At 45.5% G+C, this 16936-nt stretch overlaps 1 protein-coding gene across 1 annotated transcript in view; it reads left to right on the forward strand.

Annotated features, from left to right (window-relative positions):
* Positions 1-345: 345 nt before the first annotated feature.
* pwwp2b (PWWP domain containing 2B) overlaps positions 346-16936 on the forward strand; it is a 36333-nt gene continuing 19742 nt past the window's right edge. The window contains exons 1-2 of the mRNA XM_067421263.1: positions 346-717; positions 13522-15133. Coding sequence (XP_067277364.1) covers positions 578-717; positions 13522-15133 — 1752 coding nt within the window. The 5' untranslated portion in view covers positions 346-577. The remainder of the gene's footprint in view (positions 718-13521; positions 15134-16936) is intronic.

The following is a 16936-nucleotide window of genomic DNA, read 5'->3' on the forward strand; positions in this document are numbered from 1 at the left end:
CACATAAATATAACACATTTTTATTATTATTATGTGAACACAAAATATTTCAGATATTTAATGCATGTAAATGTATATCTATATTAATGGGTGTAACTATATATATGTGTGTGTGTATATATATATATATATATATATATATATATATATATATATATATATATATATATATATATATATATATATATATATACACACACACACACACACACACAAGTTCACATGCCACATGCCTTGTGATCTGTTAGGTTTACCTGTATGTCCAGGGCTCTGTGTGTGTGTGTGTGTGTGTGTGTGTGTGTGTGTTCGTTCTCTTGTCTAAACACACATGTGCAGTGTGTGTGTGTGTGTGTGTGTGTGTGTGGGAAGCGCAGACGGTGCTCCTCGTTTTTCTCTGCTGATGTCACCGCGGACGGACCCGTTGTAATCGCGTCGGTGGAGTTGATGGCGTCATTACGCGTCCTGGCGGAGCCTCGCGAGCGCGCGGACGGATCGCAGTAGCACCGAAGGCCGACGCGACCGTGGCTCGGCGGCCGGGATCGAGCGACGCCAACCCGGACACCCGAGCGAGGAAAACATGGAGGCTTTAGCGGAGGAGCTGCGGGCCGGCTCCCGGATCCCGGTGACCGTCGATCAGATCATCAACGACACGCTGGTGGTCACGCTGACCTACCGAGAGAGGAGCTACACGGGCATCCTACTGGACTGCAGCAGAAAGTGAGTCGCCTTTCTTTGTGTTTTCAAGCGAAAAAAGACACTTTAGGGAAGCTGGGGCCCAAACAGCAGGCCAGAGAACACAGCCAGGCCTTCATCAGAGACAATGAAGAACAGCCATCATCATCCTCACACACACCAGACCCGGAAAAATGGCTCTTTTGTGTCGGATTGTGTCTCAGATGATGATTATGATGGCTTTTCTCCTTTAGCCATAGCAGCTCAAACTGTCTCTGTATCATTTGTCAAAAAAACTGATTGATTGGTATTTTCATCCAGTGCTGTCATCGAGCATTGAACACAGAGGATGTTTAATTAAGTGCAATAATCATTATCCTCCATGAAGCTAAAGCCTGAGATCAACACAGAAGGTCAAATATTGTTCTAGACCTGAACTGAGGGTTTTGATTCATGTGAGGCCTTTGGTTTTCAACACATGCCATAATTCATCAATGCTATTTTCAGATTATGTGGAGTAATCAAGGTATTGATAGCCTTCTCCATATTATAAACCAATGCGGATGGTTTATTGTGGATATTTTGCTTGAATATGAACGTCTGTCACATGGATACTGTGAGGTATTAATAGACACATTGCATCAGGATCTTATATGGCTTTACTTTATAGAGCTGCAGCTCGTTAGAAAAATAATAATTACCTTTGATTGAAAATTCAATGTTTATATATGTCCACTTATGCCATGCATTTAGTTTAAAGGTCAAATGCTTTGACAGCTTATGATGCACTGCATTGATTTTTTTACTTAGTATTTTTGTCTTGTTTCCAGTCTGAATATCTAAAATTCTTAAAACAAGAAGTATTTACTAGACAAGCAAAAGTAATTGTCTTGTTTTGGGGAAAATAACTCAAAATGAAGAGAGTTTTTGCTTAAAATAAGATAAATAATCTGCCAATGGGGTGAGATAAATAATCTTGTTTTCTGTTTGAATTAAGATTATTTTTCTCACCCCATTGGCAGATTATTTATCTTATTTTAAGCAAAAACTCTCTTCATTTTGAGTTATTTTTCCCAAAACAAGACAATTACTTTTGCTTGTCTAGTAAATGTTTCGTAATGTAAGATTTTTTAGATATTTTGACTAGAAACAAGACAAAAATATTAAGTAAAAAAAGCATTTTTTTGCAGTAAGAAACAATTATTTTTCTTTCTGTTTGTTTTAAGCAAAAGCTCGCTTCATTTTGAAGAATGATTTCGTTTTACTTATCATCTTGAAATTTAGATATTTGGACTGGAAACAAGTCAAAAATACTAAATAAGCATTTTTTTGGTAGTGTATAAACGATGTGCTCCGATTGTGAGTGATTAATCTAAAAGCTGTACTTTTTCCTCATCATTCCTCTGCATGCACTCAAAAATAAAGGTTCTTTATTTAGTACTGATGCTTCCAATGCACAAAAAGTTCTTCACAATAATAGAAATAAAATAAAAGGTGGTGGTTCTGTGGCATCGCTGTATTAAATGAGCGTCAGTGAAATGTTCCTGTGGTGTCAGTCATGGTGAATCATGTCCTGCCGGGAAGGGTTAAGAGTGAATCATCTTCATCTCTCATTCGCTCTGTGCTCAGAACATCACACTCAGATCATCTAGTGCAGGGCTTTAGAATCTTTTAGATTTAAATATGATCATCCCTAGGGCATCTGTCTTTCATAAACACACAATACAAATATTATGTAACCCTGGGCCAATTTTATTGTGGGGATGATTTTATTGATCAGGGCCTGATAAATCAAAAATGTGTTTGTTACATTATTATATATTTTGTTCTTCTCTGAGTAGTAATGTATTGTTATACACTCTATTAATTCTGGGGTAAAAACAACCCAAATTGGGTTGAAAATGGACTTACCCAGCCATCGGGCCATTTAGTTTGTTTTGACCCGGCCGTCGGGTCATTTAGTTTGTTTTGACCCGGCCGTCGGGCCGTTTAGTTTGTTTTGACCCGGCCGTCGGGCCGTTTAGTTTGTTTTGACCCGGCCGTCGGGCCGTTTAGTTTGTTTTGACCCGGCCGTCGGGCCGTTTAGTTTGTTTTGACCCGGCCGTCGGGCCATTTAGTTTGTTTTGACCCGGCCGTCGGGCCGTTTAGTTTGTTTTGACCCGGCCGTCGGGCCGTTTAGTTTGTTTTGACCCGGCCATTCGGCCATTTAGTTTGTTTTGACCCTGCCGTCGGGCCGTTTAGTTTGTTTTGACCCGGCCGTCGGGCCGTTTAGTTTGTTTTGACCCGGCCGTAGGGCCGTTTAGTTTGTTTTGACCCGGCCGTCGGGCCGTTTAGTTTGTTTTGACCCGGCCGTCGGGTTGTGTAGTTTGTTTTGACTCGGCTGTCGGGTTGTGTAGTTTGTTTTGACCCGGCTGTCGGGTTGTGTAGTTTGTTTTGACCCGGCCGTCGGGCCGTTTAGTTTGTTTTGACCCGGCTGTCGGGTTGTGTAGTTTGTTTTCACTCGGCCGTCGGGCCGTTTAGTTTGTTTTGACCCGGCCGTCGGGCCGTTTAGTTTGTTTTGACCCTGCCGTCGGGCCGTTTAGTTTGTTTTGACCCGGCCGTCGGGCCGTTTAGTTTGTTTTGACCCGGCCGTTGGGCCATTTAGTTTGTTTTTGACCCGGTCGCCGGGCCGTTTAGTTTGTTTTGACCCGGTCATCGGACCATTTAGTTTGTTTTTGACCCGGCTGTCGGGTTGTGTAGTTTGTTTTGACTCGGCCGTCGGGGCGTTTAGTTTGTTTTGACCCGGCCGTCGGGCCGTTTAGTTTGTTTTGACCCGGCCGTCGGGCCGTTTAGTTTGTTTTGACCCGGCCGTCGGGCCGTTTAGTTTGTTTTGACCCGGCCGTCGGGCCGTTTAGTTTGTTTTGACCCGGCCGTCGGGCCGTTTAGTTTGTTTTGACCCGGCCGTCGGGTTGTGTAGTTTGTTTTGACCCGGCTGTCGGGTTGTGTAGTTTGTTTTGACCCGGCCGTCGGGTTGTGTAGTTTGTTTTGACCCGGCCGTCGGGGCGTTTAGTTTGTTTTGACCCGGCTGTCGGGTTGTGTAGTTTATTTTGACTCGGCCGTCGGGCCGTTTAGTTTGTTTTGACCCGGCCGTCAGGCCGTTTAGTTTGTTTTGACCCGGCCGTCGGGCCGTTTAGTTTGTTTTGACCCGGCCGTCGGGCCGTTTAGTTTGTTTTGACCCGGCCGTCTGGCCGTTTAGTTTGTTTTGACCCGGCCGTCGGGCCATTTAGTTTGTTTTGACCCGGCCGTCGGGCCGTTTAGTTTGTTTTGACCCGGCTGTCGGGTTGTGTAGTTTGTTTTGTCTCAACCGTCGGGCCGTTTAGTTTGTTTTGACCCGGCTGTCGGGTTGTGTAGTTTGTTTTGTCTCGGCCGTCGGGCCGTTTAGTTTGTTTTGACCCGGCCGTCGGGCCGTTTAGTTTGTTTTGACCCTGCCGTCGGGCCGTTTAGTTTGTTTTGACCCGGCCGTCGGGCCGTTTAGTTTGTTTTGACCCGGCCGTCGGGCCGTTTAGTTTGTTTTGACCCGGCCGTCGGGCCGTTTAGTTTGTTTTGACCCGGCTGTCGGGTTGTGTAGTTTGTTTTGACCCGGCTGTCGGGTTGTGTAGTTTGTTTTGACCCGGCCGTCGGGCCGTTTAGTTTGTTTTGTCTCGGCCGTCGGGCCGTTTAGTTTGTTTTGACCCGGCCGTCGGGCCGTTTAGTTTGTTTTGACCCTGCCGTCGGGCCGTTTAGTTTGTTTTGACCCGGCCGTCGGGCCGTTTAGTTTGTTTTGACCCGGCCGTCGGGGCGTTTAGTTTGTTTTGACCCGGCCGTCGGGGCGTTTAGTTTGTTTTGACCCGGCCGTCGGGCCGTTTAGTTTGTTTTGACCCGGCCATTCGGCCATTTAGTTTGTTTTGACCCTGCCGTCGGGCCGTTTAGTTTGTTTTGACCCGGCCGTCGGGCCGTTTAGTTTGTTTTGACCCGGCCGTAGGGCCGTTTAGTTTGTTTTGACCCGGCCGTCGGGCCGTTTAGTTTGTTTTGACCCGGCCGTCGGGTTGTGTAGTTTGTTTTGACCCGGCTGTCGGGTTGTGTAGTTTGTTTTGACCCGGCTGTCGGGTTGTGTAGTTTGTTTTGACCCGGCCGTCGGGCCGTTTAGTTTGTTTTGACCCGGCTGTCGGGTTGTGTAGTTTGTTTTCACTCGGCCGTCGGGCCGTTTAGTTTGTTTTGACCCGGCCGTCGGGCCGTTTAGTTTGTTTTGACCCTGCCGTCGGGCCGTTTAGTTTGTTTTGACCCGGCCGTCGGGCCGTTTAGTTTGTTTTGACCCGGCCGTTGGGCCATTTAGTTTGTTTTTGACCCGGTCGCCGGGCCGTTTAGTTTGTTTTGACCCGGTCATCGGACCATTTAGTTTGTTTTTGACCCGGCTGTCGGGTTGTGTAGTTTGTTTTGACTCGGCCGTCGGGGCGTTTAGTTTGTTTTGACCCGGCCGTCGGGCCGTTTAGTTTGTTTTGACCCGGCCGTCGGGCCGTTTAGTTTGTTTTGACCCGGCCGTCGGGCCGTTTAGTTTGTTTTGACCCGGCCGTCGGGCCGTTTAGTTTGTTTTGACCCGGCCGTCGGGTTGTGTAGTTTGTTTTGACCCGGCTGTCGGGTTGTGTAGTTTGTTTTGACCCGGCTGTCGGGTTGTGTAGTTTGTTTTGACCCGGCCGTCGGGGCGTTTAGTTTGTTTTGACCCGGCTGTCGGGTTGTGTAGTTTATTTTGACTCGGCCGTCGGGCCGTTTAGTTTGTTTTGACCCGGCCGTCAGGCCGTTTAGTTTGTTTTGACCCGGCCGTCGGGCCGTTTAGTTTGTTTTGACCCGGCCGTCGGGCCGTTTAGTTTGTTTTGACCCGGCCGTCTGGCCGTTTAGTTTGTTTTGACCCGGCCGTCGGGCCATTTAGTTTGTTTTGACCCGGCCGTCGGGCCGTTTAGTTTGTTTTGACCCGGCTGTCGGGTTGTGTAGTTTGTTTTGTCTCAACCGTCGGGCCGTTTAGTTTGTTTTGACCCGGCTGTCGGGTTGTGTAGTTTGTTTTGTCTCGGCCGTCGGGCCGTTTAGTTTGTTTTGACCCGGCCGTCGGGCCGTTTAGTTTGTTTTGACCCTGCCGTCGGGCCGTTTAGTTTGTTTTGACCCGGCCGTCGGGCCGTTTAGTTTGTTTTGACCCGGCCGTCGGGCCGTTTAGTTTGTTTTGACCCGGCCGTCGGGCCGTTTAGTTTGTTTTGACCCGGCTGTCGGGTTGTGTAGTTTGTTTTGACCCGGCTGTCGGGTTGTGTAGTTTGTTTTGACCCGGCCGTCGGGCCGTTTAGTTTGTTTTGTCTCGGCCGTCGGGCCGTTTAGTTTGTTTTGACCCGGCCGTCGGGCCGTTTAGTTTGTTTTGACCCTGCCGTCGGGCCGTTTAGTTTGTTTTGACCCGGCCGTCGGGCCGTTTAGTTTGTTTTGACCCGGCCGTCGGGCCGTTTAGTTTGTTTTGACCCGGCTGTCGGGTTGTGTAGTTTGTTTTGACTCGGCCGTCGGGGCGTTTAGTTTGTTTTGACCCGGCCGTCGGGGCGTTTAGTTTGTTTTGACCCGGCTGTCGGGTTGTGTAGTTTGTTTTGACTCGGCCGTCGGGGCGTTTAGTTTGTTTTGACCCGGCCGTCGGGCCGTTTAGTTTGTTTTGACCCGGCCGTCGGGCCGTTTAGTTTGTTTTGACCCGGCCGTTGGGCCATTTAGTTTGTTTTTGACCCGGTCGCCGGGCCGTTTAGTTTGTTTTGACCCGGTCATCGGACCATTTAGTTTGTTTTGACCTGACCATCGGGCCGTTTAGTTTGTTTTGACCCGGCCGTCGGGCCATTTAGTTTGTTTTTGACCCGGCTGTCGGGTTGTGTAGTTTGTTTTGACTCGGCCGTCGGGGCGTTTAGTTTGTTTTGACCCGGCCGTCGGGCCGTTTAGTTTGTTTTGACCCGGCCGTCGGGCCGTTTAGTTTGTTTTGACCCGGCCGTCGGGCCGTTTAGTTTGTTTTGACCCGGCCGTCGGGTTGTGTAGTTTGTTTTGACCCGGCTGTCGGGTTGTGTAGTTTGTTTTGACCCGGCTGTCGGGTTGTGTAGTTTGTTTTGACCCGGCCGTCGGGGCGTTTAGTTTGTTTTGACCCGGCTGTCGGGTTGTGTAGTTTATTTTGACCCGGCCGTCGGGCCGTTTAGTTTGTTTTGACCCGGCCGTCGGGCCGTTTAGTTTGTTTTGACCCGGCCGTCGGGCCGTTTAGTTTGTTTTGACCCGGCCGTCGGGCCGTTTAGTTTGTTTTGACCCGGCCGTCTGGCCGTTTAGTTTGTTTTGACCCGGCCGTCGGGCCGTTTAGTTTGTTTTGACTCGGCCGTCGGGGCGGTTAGTTTGTTTTGACCCGGCTGTCGGGTTGTGTAGTTTGTTTTGTCTCAACCGTCGGGCCGTTTAGTTTGTTTTGACCCGGCTGTCGGGTTGTGTAGTTTGTTTTGACTCGGCCGTCGGGCCGTTTAGTTTGTTTTGACCCGGCCGTCGGGCCGTTTAGTTTGTTTTGACCCGGCCGTCGGGCCGTTTAGTTTGTTTTGACTCGGCCGTCGGGGCGTTTAGTTTGTTTTGACCCGGCTGTCGGGTTGTGTAGTTTGTTTTGTCTCAACCGTCGGGCCGTTTAGTTTGTTTTGACCCGGCCGTCGGGCCGTTTAGTTTGTTTTGACCCGGCCGTCGGGCCGTTTAGTTTGTTTTGACCCGGCCGTCGGGCCGTTTAGTTTGTTTTGACCCGGCCGTCGGGCCGTTTAGTTTGTTTTGACTCGGCCGTCGGGCCGTTTAGTTTGTTTTGACCCGGCTGTCGGGTTGTGTAGTTTGTTTTGTCTCAACTGTCGGGCCGTTTAGTTTGTTTTGACCCGGCCGTCGGGCCGTTTAGTTTGTTTTGACTCGGCCGTCGGGGCGTTTAGTTTGTTTTGACCCGGCTGTCGGGTTGTGTAGTTTGTTTTGTCTCAACCGTCGGGCCGTTTAGTTTGTTTTGACTCGGCCGTCGGGGCGTTTAGTTTGTTTTGACCCGGCTGTCGGGTTGTGTAGTTTGTTTTGTCTCAACCGTCGGGCCGTTTAGTTTGTTTTGACCCGGCTGTCGGGTTGTGTAGTTTGTTTTGACTCGGCCGTCGGGCCGTTTAGTTTGTTTTGACCCTGCCGTCGGGCCGTTTAGTTTGTTTTGACCCTGCCGTCGGGCCGTTTAGTTTGTTTTGACCCGGCCGTCGGGCCGTTTAGTTTGTTTTGACCCGGCCGTCGGGCCGTTTAGTTTGTTTTGACCCGGCTGTCGGGTTGTGTAGTTTGTTTTGACTCGGCCGTCGGGCCGTTTAGTTTGTTTTGACTCGGCCGTCGGGGTGTTTAGTTTGTTTTGACTCGGCCGTCGGGGTGTTTAGTTTGTTTTGACCCGGCCGTCGGGTTGTGTAGTTTGTTTTGACCCGGCCGTCGGGCCGTTTAGTTTGTTTTGACCCGGCCGTCGGGTTGTGTAGTTTGTTTTGACCCGGCCGTCGGGCCGTTTAGTTTGTTTTGACTCGGCCGTCGGGGTGTTTAGTTTGTTTTGACCCGGCCGTCGGGCCGTTTAGTTTGTTTTGACCCGGCCGTCGGGCCGTTTAGTTTGTTTTGACCCGGCCATCGGGCCATTTAGTTTGTTTTGACCCGGCCGTCGGGCCGTTTAGTTTGTTTTGACCCGGCCGTCGGGGCGTTTAGTTTGTTTTGACCCGGCCGTCGGGCCGTTTAGTTTGTTTTGACCCGGCCGTCGGGCCGTTTAGTTTGTTTTGACCCGGCCGTCGGGCCGTTTAGTTTGTTTTGACTCGGCCGTCGGGCCGTTTAGTTTGTTTTGACTCGGCCGTCGGGGCGTTTAGTTTGTTTTGACTCGGCCGTCGGGGCGTTTAGTTTGTTTTGACCCGGCCGTCGGGGCGTTTAGTTTGTTTTGACCCGGCCGTCGGGCCGTTTAGTTTGTTTTGACCCGGCTGTCGGGTTGTGTAGTTTGTTTTGACCCGGCCGTCGGGCCGTTTAGTTTGTTTTGACCCGGCCGTCGGGGCGTTTAGTTTGTTTTGACTCGGCCGTCGGGGCGTTTAGTTTGTTTTGACCCGGCCGTCGGGGCGTTTAGTTTGTTTTGACCCGGCCGTCGGGCCGTCAAAAATCACTTTGTCGGGTTGTTTTAGTTTGTTTTGACTCGGCCGTCGGGCCGTTTAGTTTGTTTTGACCCGGCCGTCGGGGCGTTTAGTTTGTTTTGACTCGGCCGTCGGGGCGTTTAGTTTGTTTTGACCCGGCCGTCGGGGCGTTTAGTTTGTTTTGACCCGGCCGTCGGGCCGTTTAGTTTGTTTTGACTCGGCCGTCGGGCCGTTTAGTTTGTTTTGACCCGGCCGTCGGGCCGTTTAGTTTGTTTTGACCCGGCCGTCGGGCCGTTTAGTTTGTTTTGACCCGGCCGTCGGGCCGTTTAGTTTGTTTTGACTCGGCCGTCGGGCCGTTTAGTTTGTTTTGACCCGGCCGTCGGGCCGTTTAGTTTGTTTTGACCCGGCCGTCGGGCCGTTTAGTTTGTTTTGACCCGGCCGTCGGGCCGTTTAGTTTGTTTTGACCCGGCCGTCGGGCCGTTTAGTTTGTTTTGACCCGGCCGTCGGGCCGTTTAGTTTGTTTTGACTCGGCCGTCGGGCCGTTTAGTTTGTTTTGACTCGGCCGTCGGGCCGTTTAGTTTGTTTTGACCCGGCCGTCGGGCCGTTTAGTTTGTTTTGACTCGGCCGTCGGGCCGTTTAGTTTGTTTTGACTCGGCCGTCGGGCCGTTTAGTTTGTTTTGACCCGGCCGTCGGGCCGTTTAGTTTGTTTTGACCCGGCCGTCGGGCCGTTTAGTTTGTTTTGACCCGGCCGTCGGGCCGTTTAGTTTGTTTTGACCCGGCCGTCGGGGCGTTTAGTTTGTTTTGACCCGGCCGTCGGGCCGTTTAGTTTGTTTTGACCCGGCCGTCGGGCCGTTTAGTTTGTTTTGACCCGGCCGTCGGGCCGTTTAGTTTGTTTTGACTCGGCCGTCGGGCCGTTTAGTTTTTTTCCCCTTAGTTTAATTTTTATTTTTAGCATAACACCATGCATATTTCCCTTTTTTTATTTAAATAAACCAAACCAATGGACTGTTTTCAGCTTGTTTCTTTTGATATAACAATATGGCATGCATTCGCTTCAAACTACGTTATAAAGCTGCTCAAAACATCATTCAATGTAAATTGTGATAATTGTAATTTATAATCACAATTAAAATTTCAGGGGAATAATCTACAATAATGATTTGTCATAATCGTGCAGCCCTAATATAATTATCTACACCCAACCAATAAACACTTATTATTAAACACATGTTTGACGCTTTATTTCCACTTTTCTAATATTTTTTTCATTTTTATTGAAAATAAACGCCTTTCCGATCTGATATCTGATGGGAAAAGGGAGTAGAGCGATTGTGGCAAAAGGCGGATTCGACCCTCTGATCGATTTTTGTGTGTGTATATATATGTGTGTGTGTGTGTATATGTTTGTAATTACACAGTGAAATGTTTCTTACTCTGGATACCTGTAGTAGATGCTGTAGTTATTGTGGCTTCAGGGCTGGGTGTTTTATTTTTCATCAAACATCTCTCAAATGATTGGTGTTTATTGCCGGAGGGCTTCACCTCGTTACCCGTAGGACTTCCTTCAAAGGTTTAATTGATAATCCCGGCACAATCAGATTTCAGGGCTGCATGTGAAAACAACCAAATCTCTTGGCCCTATCCTGGTCTCCGGAGGTTTATGGGATTGTTTTTGTTCAGTGAGGTGGAGGTGGAGGTGGAGGTGAAGGTGGGGACTCTTTGTCTGTGCTTTCTGACAGAGCTTCAGTGCTTTGGCTTACCTTACGACTCCAGTGGGATTTTAAAACACAAAACTTGTCATGATTTTGTATGCAGCATTTATTTGTTTCATGCAAATATGCAACGTAAAGAAAATCTCCATGTTTAGTAATTGCACACTGCAAAAAATGCTTCTTATTTAGTATTTTTGTCTTGTTTCCAGTCCAAATATCAAACTATTCTTAAATCAAGATGCATTTACTAGATTAATAAAATGACATTTTAAAAAGAATAATATCTAAATGAAGTGAGTTTTTACTTAAAACAGGCTAAATGATCTTCCAATGGGGTGAGAAAATTATCTTATTTCTGTTTCGGAAACAAGAAACAAGATTTCAATCAGAGACAAGATTATTTTTCTCACCCCATTGGCAGATTATTTTGCCTGTTTTAAGCAAAAACTCACTTCATTTTGATATTATTTTCAACAAAACAAGAAAAAATATGTTATGTCATTTTACTGATCTAGTAAATGCATCTTGATTTAAGAATATTTAGATATTTGGACTGGAAACAAGACTTTAGTGTAATTCCTAAATATGGAGATTTTCTTAGCGTTGCATATTTGCATGTAAAAAAATAAATGCTGCATACAAAATCACGACAAGTTTTGTGTTTTAAAATCCCACTGGAGTCGTAAAGTAAGCCAAAGCACTGAAGCTCTGTCAGAAAGCTATTTATTGTTAGATATTTAGACTAGAAACGAGACAAAATCACTAAATCGGAGCATTTTTTGCAGTGCAATAGTGAAATAATAATTGCAATTTCACAATTTAAATAATAATGGTTGTCCTAAAATTCGCTGTATTGTTTTGTGTTCTTGAAATGTGACTGTTTTTGTGAAATTCAGCCGACTTTTACATTCCTAACATAACAGAGTCTCTAAGATTAATGCACTGTTAAGAGTTCTGGAAGATGAAATTATGTCTGCTGTATTTGAAAGGTTATGAAAACATAGGTGTGGTTATATTGCACGATATGACTGCTTCACTAACTCGTTTTTCCGGTCAAGAGTCAGCTTGCCATTAACATTATTAACCATGTCTTTCACACTGCAAAAATGCTCTTCTTACTCAGTAATTTTGTCTTGTTTCCAGTCTAAATACATACAAATTCTTAAATCAAGATGCATTTACTAGATCAGTAAAACAACAAAAGATATTTTGTCTTGTTTTGTTGAAAATAATATCTAAATGAAGAGTTTTTGCTTAAAATAAGATAAATAATCTGCCAGTGGGGTGAGAAAAATAATCTTGTTTTCTGACTGAATTAAGATTATTTTTCTCACCCCATTGGCAGATTATTTATCTTATTTTAAGCAAAAACTCTCTTCATTTTGAGTTATTTTCCCCAAAACAAGACAATTACTTTTGCTTGTCTAGTAAATACTAAATAATTCTTGTAAATACTAATAAAAGTATTTTGTAATTATTATTATGTAAATAATAGTAAATACTTCTTGTTTTAAGAATTTTTAAATGTTTGGACTAGAAACAAGTAAAAAATACTGAGTAAGAAAAGCATTTTTTGCAGTGTAGTTCACGAACGTTCAGATGTTTTCCAACTGAGAGAGTGTTAAAATCAAGGACATTTAACGGCGATGTTAAAGTTTTTTTTCTGCACCATTGTAGCTGGATTGCTATTGTAAACTGCTATTGTGAACCAAAAAACATAATTTATGTTACTTGAAATAAAATTAACATCTGATTAATTTGCTCATTGTACTAAAATATCTGCAACTTGATAAACATGGTATTGACATTTAATACTTAAAGAATTAGTTCACTTCAAAAAATTAACATTTCCTGATAATTTCCTCACCCTCAATCTCATACAAGATGTGCGTCTTTCTTTCTTCAGTGGAAAAGAACTGAAGTTTTTTGAGGAAATCGTTCCAGAATGTCGGAAAGTACAGACAATTGACCAAATTGCTCATGGAGCCACATTGAGATCTCCATATTTCTGGTATTGAGCCATATAGGGACTTTAAAATGAAGATGCCAAAATAAATGTTTGTTTAGAACCAGAATCTTAAAGGATATTAAGATATCTTTAATACTTCTTGCATTACAGGCATGCAAAAAACACCAGAAGTGCTTTTTCCCCATGTTTGAACGCTCCCCGTTGGGAAACAGATTTCACTAATAGATCTATCAATCTCTGTGTAAAAATAAGATAAATATGCTGCCATCTTTCTAAAGTAATTTTTACACGCCTGTAATTTGGCTCCAGGTGAAAATCTTAATTTTGACCCTTCTCTACCAAACTGTGATTATGCAGTCAATCGGTGATGTTTTGCCTTTAGAGGACTTTATACAGTCGAGAAAGACGACGCATATCCCTGCTTTAGGTCTTAAAGGGGCAGTAGCCTTTACTACCGTCTGTTTAATGTCAAACAAAAGATAAAGACATCACTCACTGCTCTTGATTGAATAGCTTGTGTAAGTTTAAAAAGGATTCATCTTTAATTTAAACAGTTAAATATGACGTTATTTAATATTTGATTACTTTATTAAATTTCTGTACCTTTCTGGAGGCCGGTAGGCCTGTGCGTTATGATTTAATGTACACATGAGTGAGGTCAGGTTAAACATTTTAGTTTTGAATTTTATTTTATACTGTGCATTGTTGCACTGTGCTAAATAAATAAATAATTTGTAATTGATTTGTTAATTTAAACGTTAATATTAATTTATGCAGTTGCAATCCCTTGATTTTAAGTAAAGTTACACAGTCATATGGTACTAATAATTGGCATCATTTCTTTCGGTGTTTCAGTTTTCGGCCTTGGTTTCCTCTTTTTCGGTTTCGACCAAGAATTTGGATATCAGTGCATCCCTAGAAGTTTCCAATATTTTCAAAATTTGGTTGATTTGACATCCCGTTACTCTGATTGTGTTACTTTGAAGGTGCCTGGCTCTTATGTTTCCCTGTTGATTCTCTTCCGTAGGACTGGGCTGTTTTGCCTTCCAGACGTTGTTGGAAAATCAGAAGAGAGCCTCATATTGAGACCAGACTGTGAAGTCTCGAGTGAAGAGGCTCCTTCTAAACCCGCAAGTCAGCCTTCACCGCGACCAAAAGATGAGAACACTGAGCCAGCGGAGGAACCTCCAGCCCCCGTGCCAATCCCACTACAGCCGGGCCAGCCGACCTATCCTCCATACTTTGAAGGTGCTCCTTTTCCGCAACCCGTTTGGGTCCGGCATACGTACAACCAGTGGGTTCCTCAGCCGCCTCCGCGTCCAATCAAGAGGAAGAAAAGGCGAAGTCGAGAGCCAGGGCGGATGACCATGAGCACAATCCGACTTAGACCTCGGCAGGTGTTGTGCGAGAAATGCAAGAACACACTAAACAGCGACGAGGACAGCAAAGATGGACCAACATTGCCCAAGACGTCCAGGAAAGAGAATGCACCTCAAGAAGACGAGGACACTAAAACAACTCCAACCAAAAGGAAGGACGACAGCAACAATAAAGACTCCAAGAGGAGAGAGGACTCAATGGTCTACGATGGGAAACGCTTTCGAAAGGACAAGAAAGACGACGAGAAGTTTCCCGGAGGAGCCATCATTCCCCACAGTCCTGTGATTAAGATCTCCTATAGCACTCCACAAGGGAAAGGCGAAGTAATTAAGATCCCTTCGAGAGTCCATGGCTCTGTTAAACCATTCTGTCCAAAGCAGTTGTTACAAAACGGCCATGGACAAAGAGACTCCTCTAAGGATTCGCAAAAAGTCGTGCAACCACAAATGGACACCATTCGAACCGGTCTTACCATTTCCATTCCCAAACTCAAGCTCCCAAAGTTGGCTAATCCGGAGGCCACGTCGCCCAAGATACGCTTAAGATCCCGAGAGCAAGTGTATGAGGCAGAATTAGTCGATGGTACCCGGAGAAGAAGTCCAAGAGTTCCCAACTCTCAATCCGAGGATGGTGCGGAGAAGAACTCGCTTGAAATTTGGTCAGGCGAGGAAGTCGAAAGGCACGGTGACTTGACTTTACTCATTAACTTCCGAAAGAGGAAAGCGGATTCTTCAAGCCTCTCCGTGTGTAGTAGCGACTCCCTAGATGAGTCCAAGTCGTTCAGCTCGGATGGCACATCTCCAGAATTGTGCGATCTCGCTCCAGGCGACGATATCTCGGTGTCGTCTTCCTCTCAAGGGGAAAGCAAGACCGTTCCGCCTCTTACCGTACGTCTCCACACTCGAAGCATGACTAAATGCGTGACTGAGGAAGGTCATGCCGTAACAGTAGGCGATGTTGTGTGGGGGAAAATTCACGGCTTTCCTTGGTGGCCCGCTCGGATACTCAGTATTAGCGGTACTCGTAGGGAAGAAGGGGAGGTTGATGCTCCTTGGCCCGAAGCGAAAGTTTCCTGGTTCGGTTCCCCAACCACATCCCAACTCTCGGTTGCCAAACTGTCGCCGTTCCGCGAATTCTTCAGGTCACGCTTCAACCGCAAAAAGAAAGGGATGTACCGCCGTGCCATCATGGAGGCCGCTAAAGCGGTGGGACACATGAGCGCCGAAATCACATCTCTACTGGCTCACTGCGAAACTTAGGTGAGGCTTTCTTTGCTTGTCTCTACACTAGCCGGGTTTACATCCATTTTTTTGTGGAAAAATGTTAACTAATATCGCAGATTGAAATGCCAATTATGGAGATTTTTTTGCAAATGTGAACACAATCTTTTTCGTTTAACTTTTAGTGTATATTGATGGTGTTATTGATGATTTGGTGTTATTGATGATTTGGTGTTGTTGATGGATTTGGTGTCGTTGATGATTTGGTGTCGTTGATGATTTGGTGTCGTTGATGATTTGGTGTCGTTGATGATTGGGTGTCGTTGATGGATTGAGTGTCGTTGATGGATTGAGTGTCGTTGATGATTTGGTGTCGTTGATGATTGGGTGTCGTTGATGGATTGAGTGTCGTTGATGATTTGGTGTCGTTGATGATTTGGTGCCGTTGATGGATTGGGTGTCGTTGATGATTGGGTGTCGTTGATGGATTGAGTGTCGTTGATGATTTGGTGTCGTTGATGATTTGGTGTCGTTGATGATTGGGTGTCGTTGATGATTGGGTGTCGTTGATGGATTGAGTGTCGTTGATGATTTGGTGTCGTTGATGATTTGGTGTCGTTGATGATTTGGTGTCGTTGATGATTTGGTGTCGTTGATGATTTGGTGTCGTTGATGATTTGGTGTCGTTGGTGATTTGGTGTCGTTGATGGATTGAGTGTCGTTGATGGATTTGGTGTCGTTGATGATTTGGTGTTATTGATGATTTGGTGTTGTTGATGATTTGGTGTTATTGATGATTTGGTGTCGTTGATGATTTGGTGTCGTTGATGATTTGGTGTCGTTGATGATTTGGTGTCGTTGATGATTTGGTGTCGTTGATGGATTGAGTGTCGTTGATGATTTGGTGTTATTGATGATTTGGTGTTGTTGATGATTTGGTGTTATTGATGGTTTGGTGTCGTTGATGATTTGGTGTTATTGATGGATTGGGTGTCGTTGATGATTTGGTGTCATTGATGGTTTGGTGTCGTTGATGATTTGGTGTTGTTGATGGATTGGGTGTCGTTGATGATTTGGTGTTATTGATGATTTGGTGTTATTGATGGATTGGGTGTCGTTGATGGATTTGGTGTTATTGATGGATTGGGTGTCGTTGATGATTTGGTGTTATTGATGGATTGGGTGTCGTTGATGATTTGGTGTTGTTGATGGATTGGGTGTCGTTGATGATTTGGTGTTGTTGATGGATTGGGTGTCGTTGATGATTTGGTGTTATTGATGTATTTGGTGTCGTTGATGATTTGGTGTTATTGATGGTTTGGTGTCGTTGATGATTTGGTGTTGTTGATGGATTGGGTGTCGTTGATGATTTGGTGTTATTGATGGATTGGGTGTCGTTGATGATTTGGTGTTATTGATGGATTGGGTGTCGTTGATGATTTGGTGTTATTGATGGATTGGGTGTCGTTGATGATTTGGTGTTATTGATGGATTGGGTGTCGTTGATGATTTGGTGTTATTGATGGATTGGGTGTCGTTGATGATTTGGTGTTATTGATGGATTGGGTGTCGTTGATGATTTGGTGTTGTTGATGGATTGGGTGTCGTTGATGATTTGGTGTTGTTGATGGATTGGGTGTCTTTGATGATTTGGTGTTATTGATGTATTTGGTGTCGTTGATGATTTGGTGTTATTGATGGTTTGGTGTCGTTGATGATTTGGTGTTGTTGATGGATTGGGTGTCGTTGATGATTTGGTGTTATTGATGGATTGGGTGTCGTTGATGATTTGGTGTTATTGATGGATTGGGTGTCGTTGATGATTTGGTGTTATTGATGGAT

Source organism: Pseudorasbora parva, chromosome 17, assembly GCF_024679245.1.
Source record: "Pseudorasbora parva isolate DD20220531a chromosome 17, ASM2467924v1, whole genome shotgun sequence".
Lineage (NCBI taxonomy): Eukaryota > Metazoa > Chordata > Actinopteri > Cypriniformes > Gobionidae > Pseudorasbora > Pseudorasbora parva.